The sequence below is a fragment of the Coenobita brevimanus genome, chromosome 66 (genome assembly GCF_032717465.1).
Source record: "Coenobita brevimanus isolate Jiangsu-jjx chromosome 66, ASM3271746v2, whole genome shotgun sequence".
In the NCBI taxonomy this organism is placed as follows: domain Eukaryota; kingdom Metazoa; phylum Arthropoda; class Malacostraca; order Decapoda; family Coenobitidae; genus Coenobita; species Coenobita brevimanus.
In genome coordinates, this window is record NC_137019.1 from 37,368,135 (window position 1) to 37,381,436 (window position 13,302).

General features: G+C 41.3%; 1 protein-coding gene across 1 annotated transcript in view; it reads right to left on the minus strand.

Annotated features, from left to right (window-relative positions):
* The window catches only part of LOC145405343 (zwei Ig domain protein zig-8-like), a 60,001-nt gene extending 47,046 nt beyond the window's left edge, over positions 1 to 12,955 (minus strand). The window contains exon 1 of the mRNA XM_080276754.1: positions 12,859 to 12,955. Within this exon, the coding sequence (XP_080132880.1) occupies positions 12,859 to 12,916 (58 nt within the window). The 5' untranslated portion in view covers positions 12,917 to 12,955. The remainder of the gene's footprint in view (positions 1 to 12,858) is intronic.
* Between the last annotated feature and the right edge of the window lie 347 nt (positions 12,956 to 13,302).

The following is a 13,302-nucleotide window of genomic DNA, read 5'->3' on the forward strand; positions in this document are numbered from 1 at the left end:
TGATTCTTCTGAATTCTCCACTCTCTGGCTTCGGCTTTCCTGTCATTCTCTGACTAAATATATCTGTGCTGTTTACTTATCCCTAATTCTACTGACTATCAAAAATTCTTCGACTATCTTACTTCTACGATGGAACACATTCTGTCCATTTCTCCTTTCTCTGAAATCTCCATTCTTGGAGATTTCAATGTTCACCTCTACCACCTTTGGCTCTCCTCTCCTTTCACGGATCCACCTGGTGAACAAGCCTACATCTTTTCTATCCTTAATGACCTAGAGCAGCTTGTACAGCACCCTACCCGTATCCCTGACCGCCTTGGAGAGAGCTCCAACATACTTGACCTCTTCCTCACAACTAATCCTTCTGCTTACTCTGTTAATCTTTTCTCTCCGTTGGGCTCCTCCGATCACAACCTTATTACCTTAACCTGTCCTATTGCTCCAGTACGGCCTGCGGACCCTCCAGGGAAACGTCGTCTCTGGCATTTTGGAGCTGCGGACTGGGAGGCCCTCAGGCAGTACTTCTTTGATTTTCCCTGGAATGATTATTGCTTCCATGGCCGTGAGCCATCTGAGTGTGCCTTGCGCATTACGGAGGTTATTCTCTCAGGCATGGAAGCATACATTCCTTTCTCATATCCTTTGACTAACGCAAGAAAGCCTTGGTTTAATCACGCTTGTTCTAATGCTGTCCGCAACAAGGAGAAGGCCTACAAAAGGTACCGGAGCCAACCCACCCCTGAATCACATAATCTTTACGTTTCTGCCCGGAATCGTGCTAAGTCTGTTCTTCGCTCTACTAAAAATAATTTCATCCATACTAAATGCTCTCAACTCTCCAACTCGAATTCTTCTCGCTCCTTCTGGCACCTTGCCAAAAATCTTTCTAACAACTTTACCTCATCATCCTTCCCTCCTCTTTTCTACTCTGATGGTTCTGTAGCTATTTCTTCTACTGATAAAGCAGATCTCTTCGCACAGACTTTCTCCTCCAATTCCACCTTAGACGATTCCGGTGCTGTTCCTCCATCACTTCCCCCTCTGACTTCCTCATGGCTGACATTAAAATTTCTTCAGTTGATGTATTTTCTGCCATTACTGGCCTCAGTACTAACAAGGCATATGGGCCTGATGGAGTCCCTCCTGTTGTTCTCAAAAACTGTGCTTCTGTGCTTACACCCTGCCTAGGCAAACTATTTCGCCTTTGTCTGTCAACTTGTACCTTTCCTTCTTGCTGGAAGTTTGCTCTCATTCAGCCAGTCCCAAAGAAGGGTGACCACTCCCAACCCTCCAACTATCGTCCAATTGCTTTAACGTCCTGTATTTCAAAAGTTTTCGAGTCAATTCTTAATAAAAAAATTTTAAGGCATCTTTCCTATCACAACCTTCTTTCCGATCGTCAGTATGGGTTCCGTCAGGGACGCTCCACTGGCGATCTTCTCACCTACCTTTCAGACTCCTGGTCATCCTCCTTTCGGGACTTTGGCGAAAGCTTTGCCATTGCACTTGACATCTCAAAGGCTTTCGATCGAGTCTGGCATAAATCTTTAATTTCCAAACTGCCCTCCTACGGTTTCTATCCTTCTATCTGTGCCTTCATCGCTAGCTTCCTTTCTGGTCGTTCTATAGCTGCTGTCGTAGACGGCTATCGTTCTTCTCCTAGATCTATCAACAGTGGTGTTCCTCAGGGCTCTGTCCTATCACCAACTCTCTTCCTTTTATTCATCAATGATCTTCTAAGCTGTACATCTAACCCTATCCACTCATACGCTGATGACTCCACCCTTCATCTTTCCATTCGGTTCCCGCAACGCCCATCTCAGCAGTTGCTTCAGAAACAAGGGATGAGGCTATGGCACACCTAATGTCTGACTTGGCTCATATCTCTGACTGGGGTAAAAATAATATGGTTGTCTTTAATGCATCTAAGACTCAGTTCTTACACCTATCAACCCGACAAAATCTTCCACAGGTATACCCACTAATGTTTAATAATATTCAGATTAATCCTGCATCATCCTTGAACATGCTTGGGGTTTCATTTACACGGGACTTGTCTTGGAAAGATCATATTACATCTCTTGTAAAATCTGCTTCCAAGAGATTGGGTGTGCTAAGCCGACTCCGCTCTTTCTTTACCCCTGCACAATTGTTGACTCTATACAGGGGTTTTATCCGCCCCTGTGTGGAGTACAACTCTCATGTGTGGGGAGGCTCCCCACATACAGCTCTTCTCAATAGGGTGGAGTCAAAGGCTTTTCGTCTCATTAACTCTCCTCCTCTTACTGACTCCCTTCAACCTCTGTCTCTTCGCCGCACTGTTGCATCTTTATCTCTTTCTATCGCTACTTTAATGGTCACTGCTCCTCTGAACTGTCTGCTTGCATTCCTCCACCTCTACGACGGGCGCGTAGCACCCGTCTCGCAGCAAACTCTCATCCCTTTTCTGTCCAACTCTCTAATGCAAGAGTTAACCGTTACTCCCAGTCTTTCATTTATGCAACAGGTCAGCTCTGGAACTGTCTCCCTCTGTCTGTATTTCCTGCTGCCTATGATCTCCAGTCTTTCAAACGTAGTGTGTCCAGGCATCTCAAAATGATCGGATCTTGAATTTGGCTCTCTATTGTATTTTGTTTTTCTCTTGGAGGGAACTGTTACTGTGGGCTCATGGCCTTTGGTTCCTTCTTCCTCGCATAAAAAAAAAAAAAAAAAAAAAAAAAAAAAAAAAAAACTTTTAGTCTCTTGCACGATATCAAACTGAAGAGATGCAGCTGTTCACCGTAAGGTTACGATATCGATCTCATGCTGGGAAAAGGAACAGTTCTGGAGTATGAGTTTCATTAAGATCAACTGCATTAATCTTCCGTAGGTTCTACCTGTCACTGCATCTCGCTAACACCATCGCACTGATTCTGAATGAAATAGCATGAATTTATATTCAGTACAGACGGTAGATTTTAGCACCCATGTAGTAACATGTGAAGATGCTTGGAGTTATTTGACGAACATGCAGTAGGAGTACTTATGTGCCTTAAGGAAGAGACAAACTAGTTTATGCCCTGACCCGTTTACGTCTGTTTCCTGCGTTCTTGCCTCTTATTTTTATTTACTTTTTTTTCGCTTTTTTCACACTGTAGGTACCGTCATTCTCCACCCATGCTCTTCTGCTCCTCAATGTGTGTGCTTAATAATATAACCACGCAATACACAAGATTACTTCTTCATCCCCCATTAATTTTTCAATAATCGAACCATGCATGCTCTTCTCAGCAAGCACTTGGTGAGACTTCCGCCGCAGCTCATACCTCTCTCATTATACCATGTTTACCTAAGTACTTCCCTGTCAGTACCATCACTTTCCTCTAGCACATCACAACTGCCCATTATATCATTCATATCACTCACTGGACCACACCAGCACCACCATTTTGATCACTCTTTACAAACATGTCTTAAGCACCTTCAGTTATAATTTTGAGTAGTCTTGTGACTGATAGGCTTACCATTTTAAAGGATATAATTTTCCTTATCTGGCTGTGTTCATTTGGCAGTAGCTAGAACAACACAGTAGAAAATTTGCCCTACAGAGAATTAGATGAATTTGTACTGTAGGTGACATTAGCAGGACTGTATTCTAGTCCAGTAAGGAGGCTCTCTGGCACCTCTTCCTTGGCGATTTACTTTTGGATATTGTCGATCAAAATCCTTTTGTATGTTTTTTAATGCATGGTATTGAGATGTTGGAAAGATTTTTATAACACAGGCAAGTGCAGTAAGGTGTAATAAGCAAACTAAATGGCTTAGGAAAAGGTGTTATGGAGCTTCCATGAACAACGACAAAAGGGGCCGCAGAGACAGAGTTCCATGAAGTAACTGGCGTTGCTTAGACAATGGAAGGATTTTGAAGGGGGTATCAAGCTCCTTCAAGAGAAATAAACGTTTGACGTTCTTTGAATCTGTGCCGATCATCACTTAAGACCAGTATTTTGCCACGTACAAAGACAAAACTCGTGTCGCGGTTTTGTCCAAAGAATAAGTGCAACACCTGAAGCATTATGAAAGCTCTACCACAGTTACATGTTCATGGTTGCTAACCTGACTTCGTCAAGCTTCATATCTGCTGCTGATGGGATGACGGTGAGAATGGACCCATGAAATTCCGAAGCTTTAACATCGACTCGCAAAAATTGTTGATTCCGAACTCCGTATGAGAGACGAAATGCCAACGGTTAGGCGATGATCGCCTGACATTTCATCTTACATCTTACCATAAAACCCCAAGCAGACCTACTATACCATGGTATGGGGAGGTCAAACAACATGCATCCAACTAATAGGAATATGAGGGGTGGTATGATCTTCCTTTATTTACGGGAAAGGAATCCTGAACAGAAAACTCAAACATTTGGTATAGGCATAACCAAAGAAAGGTGGATTAGGATTTCAGGAGGAAGGCACACTGGAGAACCGTCATCGTTCAGGTCGTCCTCGTTTTACCACAACACTATAGGACCAAGAAATTATCACAACTATGGAAGCAGCTCCCGTAAGCAGTGCTTACAGCATAAGAAACGACGTGCACCTAGAATGAAGCACACGAACAGTTGTGTGTAGACTTCGGTCGTCTGGGTTATGTGTTCGAACTCGTCTGTGGGATTCAGTTTGCCTCTAAAAGAAAAAAAAAATCAAATATCATAATAGAATAACTCTGTTCTCGTGTGCTGAATACTATAGTGAATTTTGTTTTGCAACACTTAATGTCCCAGGTTATAATTATCAACTTGATTAGCTAATTTACCGTTAATAAAGATGGAGAACTGACTTCGGAACACCTATTATGCTAACTGAATTGTAACGATGATAAAGTTGGCATAGAAATAAAAGATGAGAAACGCTTCATCAATGCTAAATAAAAACAGCAGTCAGAAAGATTGAATTATTATGGTGATTAGTTTCGGTAGGTCGTCTGGGCTTTCATGGATTTGGAGAAAGCATATGACAGGGTGGATAGACTAGGATTGTGGAAAGTGTTAAGAATATATGGAGTAGATGGGAAGTTGCTGAATGCTGTGAAGAGTATGTACGATGGTGCGAAGGCTGCAGTGCGTGTGGATGGTGAACTAAGTGAATTTTTCTCTTTGAAAGTTGGGTTGAAACAGGGATGTGTCATGTCTCCATGGTTGTTCAATCTGTACATGGATGGGGTAATAAAAGAGGTACAAGGTAGGGTAGTGGATGTTGGAGTGGCCCTGGTGAGAGAGGATAGTGTTTGGAAACTCCCTGTACTGTTGTTTGCAGATGATACTGTGTTGTTGAGTGAAGACGAAGGGGAGCTGCAAGGCTTGGTGGATGAGTTTGAGAGAGTGTGTAAGAAACGGAATCTGAAGGTGAATGTAGGGAAGAGTAAAGTGATGGTCTTTGAGAGAGGTGAAGTCAGTGAATGTACAGCGAGGTTGGATGGTGAGGAATTGGAAAATGTGAGTACGTTTAAGTACTTGGGTAGTGTGATGAGTAAGGATGGAGGTTTGGAGGGTGAAGTGCTTGAAAGGGTACAGCAGGGAAGAAAGGTTGCTGGCTCTTTGAAAGCAGTGATAAGAAACAGGGAAGTGAGCATGGAAGTGAAAAAGTTACTACATGACAGTATTGTGATACCAACTCTAACGTATGGAAGTGAAGCTTGGACGTTGTTGGAAGGACACAAGTCAAGAGTGAGAGCAGTGGAAATGAGTTATTTAAGAGGAGCCTGTGGAGTCACATGGAGAGACAGGCTGACGAATGAGGGTATAAAGGAGCGTTGTGGTGTTGATGTGGATGTGATAGGAAGCGTTATGAGGAACACACTGAGGTGGTTTGGCCATGTGGAGAGGATGGAGGGTGAAAGACTGACGAAGAGAGTGTATGTGAGTGAGGTGGAGGGAGGAAGAGGCCGAGGATGAGATGGAGGGATGGGGTGGGAGCAGGGCAGTGAAATGGCGGGGGACAGGGCGACTTGGAGGCGATTTGTTTGTGGCCACCCCAAACGGGATTGAGGCGTCTGGCAATAGATAGATAGATAGATAGTTTCGGTAGGTTACAAAAAAATTATATGCTGGCATCCACAGGCCGGTCACCTGGAGCAAATGGCAACTAAAGTCAGTGCCACCAACCGATCGTTCGACACAAAGCAGACCGCTCCAAACCTATGTCTTTCAGCAAATATTATAACCAAATTTCACGACACGACTTTTGTCTTTGATTGTACAGATACGGTCAGTGATGTATTTAGATGGACCGGGTATGGGTATGAAGGTTCAAAGTATTGAAACCAGATCCCAACATTCTTAACCTCTTTTGTACTGCGGGTTTTCTTAACGAGTTCTTATTTGATAATGACCAATTTTGAAACATTGTTCATGGACCACAGCTGAACTGTACATTCATAGCCCTGACAACGTGCAGTTCATCCGTAATGTTTCATGACACCAAGGAGACGGAGGGATAATAACTGGCAAAATTCTGTGTGAACTGAAAATAAAAAGACCCTTTGGTGAGTATTTTTCCATTATGTGAAGCAAACAGACCACTCAGCCAGCGTGTTATCGGCTCTTCGGGTGTTCAGGCAACTCGGGAAGGCGCCAGTATCAATCCGTGTCCGTTTGCAGACTGCCGTTCTACCCTCCTCCCCATCCTCTCACTTTCATTCACACACCAGTAACCTTCACTTTGGTTAGGCTTTGTTGATAGGGGAGGTGTCTGTCACATCCCACGTCTTTCTTGAGTGATGATCTTCCTTTCCCCCAACTTCCTTATCCTTCCCTTGTCTTCCGTCTGTCTTCCCACTTTCATTCGACCATTCAGTCTGGTTTCCGCCATAAAATGTTAGCTACAAAATTGTTGCCCTAATAGAGGCAGGGTTCAAATCCTATTGAGGGCAGCTGGCGCCACTCGACGCAGGTGTCCAACTTCCCCTTACATATTTAGGTTAAACTGAGTACCTAGAGTAACACTTAGGAGAGATAAATGTGGTAACTTGAATGATGCAGGGGCATTGTACTCCAGGATAGTGGTTTAATAACCCGTCAAAGGCTCAAAATCTAAGCTATGGAAATGAGCACCGCTGCTAAGCGCCTCATGAGGTCTCCCCCAGCATGATCTTTACCATTTCTGTCTTGACTGGGGAGGCAAAAGTAACGGCTTGTGGTCTTTTATTTACCGATGTTCCGCTTTCCTCCTCACCTCCCCCAAACCAGCCTATCTTCATCTACCCTCCTCTGCCCTTCCTTTCAGCCAGGTATGAAGGAGGATATTGGCAGAATTTATTCCCAGTCTTACAAAGGGGAAGACAAATTCCGACGAGGGTATTGATTCTGGATAATTTACGAGGAAACAGTCATATACGGGTGAGCTAGGGCCAGGGCACGTGTGAGGGACAGATTGCAATGTCAGAGAAAGAAGTGCCTGGGATTTCATGCCTAACTAGAACAGCGTTCATGCTTTCCTGTAACATTACTTTTCCTCCTATGATTTATTATTATCATTATTATTATTGTTATTATTATTAATATTATTATTATTATTATTATTATTACAACACCATATGGATGGTGTTGTAAGGGAGGTGAATGCATGAGCTTTAGGTGGAGGTCTAAGTCTGGTGAATGTTGATGACAGAGTAAGTGAGTAATAAGAACTAGCACCAAGCCCAAGAGGACTATATGGCACTAAAACCGATGTTGATGGCAGAGAGTGGCATCTGAAGCAGCTGCTGTTTGCAGATGATACTGCACTGGTGGCTGATTCGGAGGAGAGGTTGAGACAGTTGGTAAAGGAGTTTGGAAGGGTGTGTGAAAGGAGGAAATTGAAAGTAAATGAAAGTAAGAGTAAAGTGATGAAGTGTACGAGGTCGGTAGATGGTAGGAGGATGAATATAGTTTTGAATGGTGAGTTGCTTGAGAAGGTAGAATGTTTTAAGTATTTAGGGTCACATTTTGCTGTGGATGGAAGAATAGATGCAGAAGTGAAGTTAAGAGTGAATGAAGTAGGAAAGGTATAGGGTTATGAGTTTGATATTGGATTAGAGTTGATTGAATTAAAAGGAACTGCATGTTGGGCCTTGGCGGAGGTATGCGCTCTACTGAGTGCCATTCTAGTTAATAACAATATTAATATTATGATTATTATTTCTATTATTATTATTATTATTATTATTATTATTATTATTTTATTATTATTATTATTATTATTATTATTATTATTATTATTATTATGATTATTTTTATCAATATTATTATTGTTTTTATTCTTCTTCTTCCGCAGCTTTGCCCATGTTCATAATTATGGGGCCGGTGTTTCTGCCTAGTTATCTCAATACTTCTCTGCCCAAATGCATCCCCTGCTATATTCTTCTCCCTCATATCTCGCTGTATACCGTCCATCCACCGTCTCCTCTGCCGACCCCTTCTCCTTCTACCCTCCACTTCCATGCCCATCACTCTTCTACCCACGTAGTCCTCATTCCTTCTCACTACAGGTCCGCACCACTGAAGTCGCCTCTCTTGCACCTTCTTTGAGACTTCCACAACCTTAATTGTTACCCTAGTTCTCTCATTCCTGATCTTATCTATTATTATTATTATTATTAGTAGTAGTAGTAGTAGTAGTGGTAGTGGTAGTATTACCATTGTTATTATTATTATTATTATTATTATTATTATTATCATCATTATTATTATTATTATTATTATTATTATTATTATTATCGTGGTAGATGGGGACACCCAGCATCGACTCAGTGTAGTGCTCTCTCTCTCTCTCTCTCTCTCTCTCTCTCTCTCTCTCTCTCTCTCTCTCTCTCTCTCTCTCACTTTACCCCTTTTTTTTTTTTTTAATGTAATTATCCTGAGAACCAGATATTCCATTCTCTCCTCCTTCCTCCTTCTCACTCCCCCTCTCTTTTCGTCTCCTCCCGTCTCCCTGTCCTTCTGTTCTCCCATGCCCCTAGTCATCTCTGTCTCCCTTTCCCTCCCTCTACGCCCATCACTCACCTCTCACCTTTCCCTATCCCTGTTCCTCCCTAACTCCCTTCCCCCTACCCAAATTATCATTGTGCTGTACTAGTCGGGGGTGGGGTCTAAACATTAAAGATTAAACGCATTCGTCTGTGATCATGAAGACGACATGCACATCTCTCTGTCTGTCTGTCTGTCTGTCTGTCTGTCTCTCTCTCTGTTGGAAAAGAAAGATAAAGGCGTAGAGTGTGCAGTGTTTTATTCAGTTTTGATTATCAAAGAAAGGGAAACAAAGGCAGGCAGTCAAACTACATTATCTTTCTAAATGAAGTCAATCATGGTTTATTTTTCAGAGACGTTCAACCGCACTGAGTTTCTAACGTCTGTAGGTTGTAGGCAGATTAAAGAATAGTGCTCTACAGCTGACAATATTGTACAGTTGTCGATGCTGATGCAATCCCAGTAAAGTGCGGAACAAATCTGAAACTAATATTCCTAAGTGTTCTGGTTTCTGATGATTACGCCACTCGACTTCAAATATAATTTTTCATTGTCTCGTCAGTGGAAATGAGTTATCTGAGAGGAACATGTGGAGTTACATGGAGAGGCTGACAAATGAGGCAGTGAAGGAGCGAACGAACAAGTACCTCAAAGACATACAGGAGTTAAAAAAGAGTTAACAGTAGGAGGGTGGGTTGATGTGACGAAAAGCTTTTGATTCTTCCCTGTTTATAAAAGCTATATGTCATGAACCCTCTCATAGCCGAGTGCTGTATTGTGTGCACATAGTTTGTGTTGAGCAATATGTATGTTGGACTGATCTCAGATAAAGTCACCTAAAGAAAATGACCAGGAGTTGAGATCCGTCTGGTACCTCAACATGGCGGAACATTTTCTAATTGTTTCACGTAAGTCAGTGACAGAATAAATCAATACAACGGCTCTGCATCCTTTACATAGCACATATTTGTGTCAGCTGAGCATTTGAAATGGGTTAATGGTAATTTTGGGCCCAGTTATAGTAAAAAAGAGTATAATTCTAGTTTCCAAGTAAACAGTGAAAATTTGGATAGCTCTATCTGGTAATTCTACAGTAGTCATAGCTGGGAGTTGCAAGACCTCCAGTAGAAGGTTAGATTAGATTAAGTTATTCAAATTAGGTTAAGTTTGGTTACGTTCAGTTAGATTAGGTCAGACTGAGTTAGATTGGGTTTGGCTGTCGCTTTGCATCTTAGAAGTAGCTGAAAGTCGCTCATAATTACTAAGCCTCCAGCAGCTCTGCCCTCCAACACCGGCCTACCGTCCCTCATCTGAGACCCTCTGCTTCACCCACACATTTGCAACTGGAAATAGATTACATTTATTTGCTGATTAGCCTTTTTTTTTTTTTTTCCCATGACGCACACCCTGTTATGTTTTCGCGACCACTAGAATATTCATCTTAATTTAGGAAAAGCTTTTCGAAGAAGACGGGTTAAATAAAGCTTCATCAATTCTTTCACTCGAATGGAACTCGTGTCACTGAACTATAATCGTCTGAGAGAACAAAAATAAGCCGCAAAAGTCACCGTAATGAAGTAACCCTTGCAAAACTTGGGGTTTCTCTAGGATAAAATAGTTTGAAAGTTGTGAGACGTATATCTACTTTCTATCATCGTAATCAAAGAGATTTAGATTCTTAATAAGCCTCAGACCTTAGATGGTGACCCCTGGGTTAGATAAGTCGATTGCACTGACCAGAGTAAAACAAAATGTCGTCAATCCAGATTAATGGAGTAACCATCTGACTGTGTAGGGGCATCTTTCCAGAAGACAATTTTAGATAGAATTATGAGCATATAAAAATGTAGTTTATTAGGACGATACAACAGTTAATTTCCACCTGAACCTTCTCAGTTACAAGTGCATTATTTCTGTTCAAACGATACTCGGCACTGCGATAGTAAGACATATTAATTTTTCGCTGTAGTACTGTGAAATTATAGTGTCTCGCAATGTATGTCAGACATTTCAGAAGCTCAATCTTGTGGTAATTTTGAGCAAAAAATGCAATGTCATCGCTTGTCCAAATCTGTTACGGATGTATAATTACCCATTGTCTTAAGGAGAAAATGTTCTGTCATAATTCATCCACGACATTATTAGTACAGTAATTATAGCTCCAGGCCTACTGAGAAATAAAACCATACTGATATAGACGTTATTACTCAAAATTGTCCCGATAATAACTTTCTGAATTTTATTACACGCTTACCGGAGCACCTTGTATAGCATAGGTGACGACTTGAACTACGGTCTGTGACAGGAGTCGACGATATAGCCAGCTGTTCCACGGTATTCTTCTGAATGGCAGCCAGTCCACTCACTGAAGTGTGCGTGGAGGGAGGGAAGGGAAACTAGATATTTCGTGTTTCTTTTTCCCTTTGGATATTATATATATATATATATATATATATATATATATATATATATATATATATATATATATATATATATATATATATATATATATATATATATATATATATCTGTGTGTGTGTGTGTGTGTGTGTGTGTGTGTGTGTGTGTGTGTGTGATAACGGTTTTATGTCATGTACTTGCTGTTCAGAGTACAGAAACGTTCATTAGTTAGTTTATACCTTTGTCGCAGAGGAACAGTAGTTAGAGCGATTTTTGCCGAAAATGTTGTTTTTTATTTCAGATATTAAAGCATGATATTAATGTATCGTATTTGCTGATGTATCTGACCTGCGAAATACGGCGTCACACAAATTCTAATGTCACCACACCACCGGGTCCCTGATAGTCTGATACCCAAAGTCTTTACTGTAAACATGGTAGAGTATGGTATAAACGAGGATTTTTATTGAGACATAATTGAGCCTTGTGAAAATATCTTCTTAACCCTTCAGCCCCGGAACAAGTTTATTTAATTACTATTAGATGATATTATTCAGTTTGGAGAAAACGTAATGAAAGGGTTAATGAAGGCTTCATCTTGCCCCTTCTGTTCGAATGTCTCTCCTACCCTTAGTAAAATCGTCTGGAATACAAACAATTACGTAAAACGGGCGTCACCAGATTCAAGAGGTGTGCTTTAGCGAAATTCACAACCCGTAGTTACTTCCCTCCTGTGATGTGGTTTTAATTATATTTTTGCTGGTTTCAGACGGAGTATGTTCAGCTTAGAAGACAACATTTTGACCTGACTGGATTAGATACACCAATTAACCAGCTCGGTGCCATTCGAGTCTCCTTAAAAAAAAGAAAGAAAAGTGATTCCATGTTGCAGGAATGAAAAAAGGGGGGAGGGGAGGGGGCATTGGATCCAAGGGTTTAAGCTGTTCCTTTTCTCAGACTGTGATCGATTTCGTATTAACTTGGGTGCTCTTATGACGAGCCACTGGGTTTCAAGGTAGATCTGTTAATGACCATTTTAACCCTCAAGCTTCCTGGGGTATCTCATTGGCTAGTAAAATCGTGTGGCTTTAACCAGAGTGAAATCAATAAGTCTTCCCCCGAGGCATATGGGCTGGTGAAAGTCTCATCCAAGTTATTGTTCCCTGCATCATTCTGGGATCACGCTTGGATCCCCTCGTGTAGAAGTTCAAAGACCATATTCACATTAACAAGATAGGCTATCACCTCTCTTTCTCCAATTTGTTTCTATATTAGGTTTGTTATTAATTGCTAGTATGATATTTATGGACTCTATGTCGATACATTAGCCCTATAACACACAAGAATAATAAACTGCAGTATACATAATAAATAATTGAGAAAGAAATACTAGTAAGCCTGCTAACCACGCCAAAACAGGAGGCCAGCACTATACCACTTAATCACACTGAACAACACTAGAACCACTTACCAAGGAAGCCGAGCAGCATCAGAAGCCAGAAGACACAGGTGTAGTCAGACTGACCCATTCTCAGGCGGTCACAATCAGGTTAGGGTCCAGTCGTGAGCGGAGAGGAAGACATGGGTTTAATGTGACTTCGGAGTAGTTGGTGCTGGGTAATGGTTGGCTTCACGATAATATTCCGTTATTTAGTCCCTTTCTTGATTGTGTAAGGATTTACTGTAGTCAACTTTTGTGTTTATTTATTTCATGTATCTTTGCTATTTATTAAATTATTTTTAAATCAAGAGGATGTTTCAAAGAATCATTTGCATTATTTTTCTCTGAGGACTTAATTTTCTCTCCATGAATGATCTCTTTCATTTTGGTCATTATTTTTAGATAAGGGTCTATAACTACTCGTACGAACGGCCTAGTCAGTCAGTCACACCATAAGGATTCTCACAAGCAAGG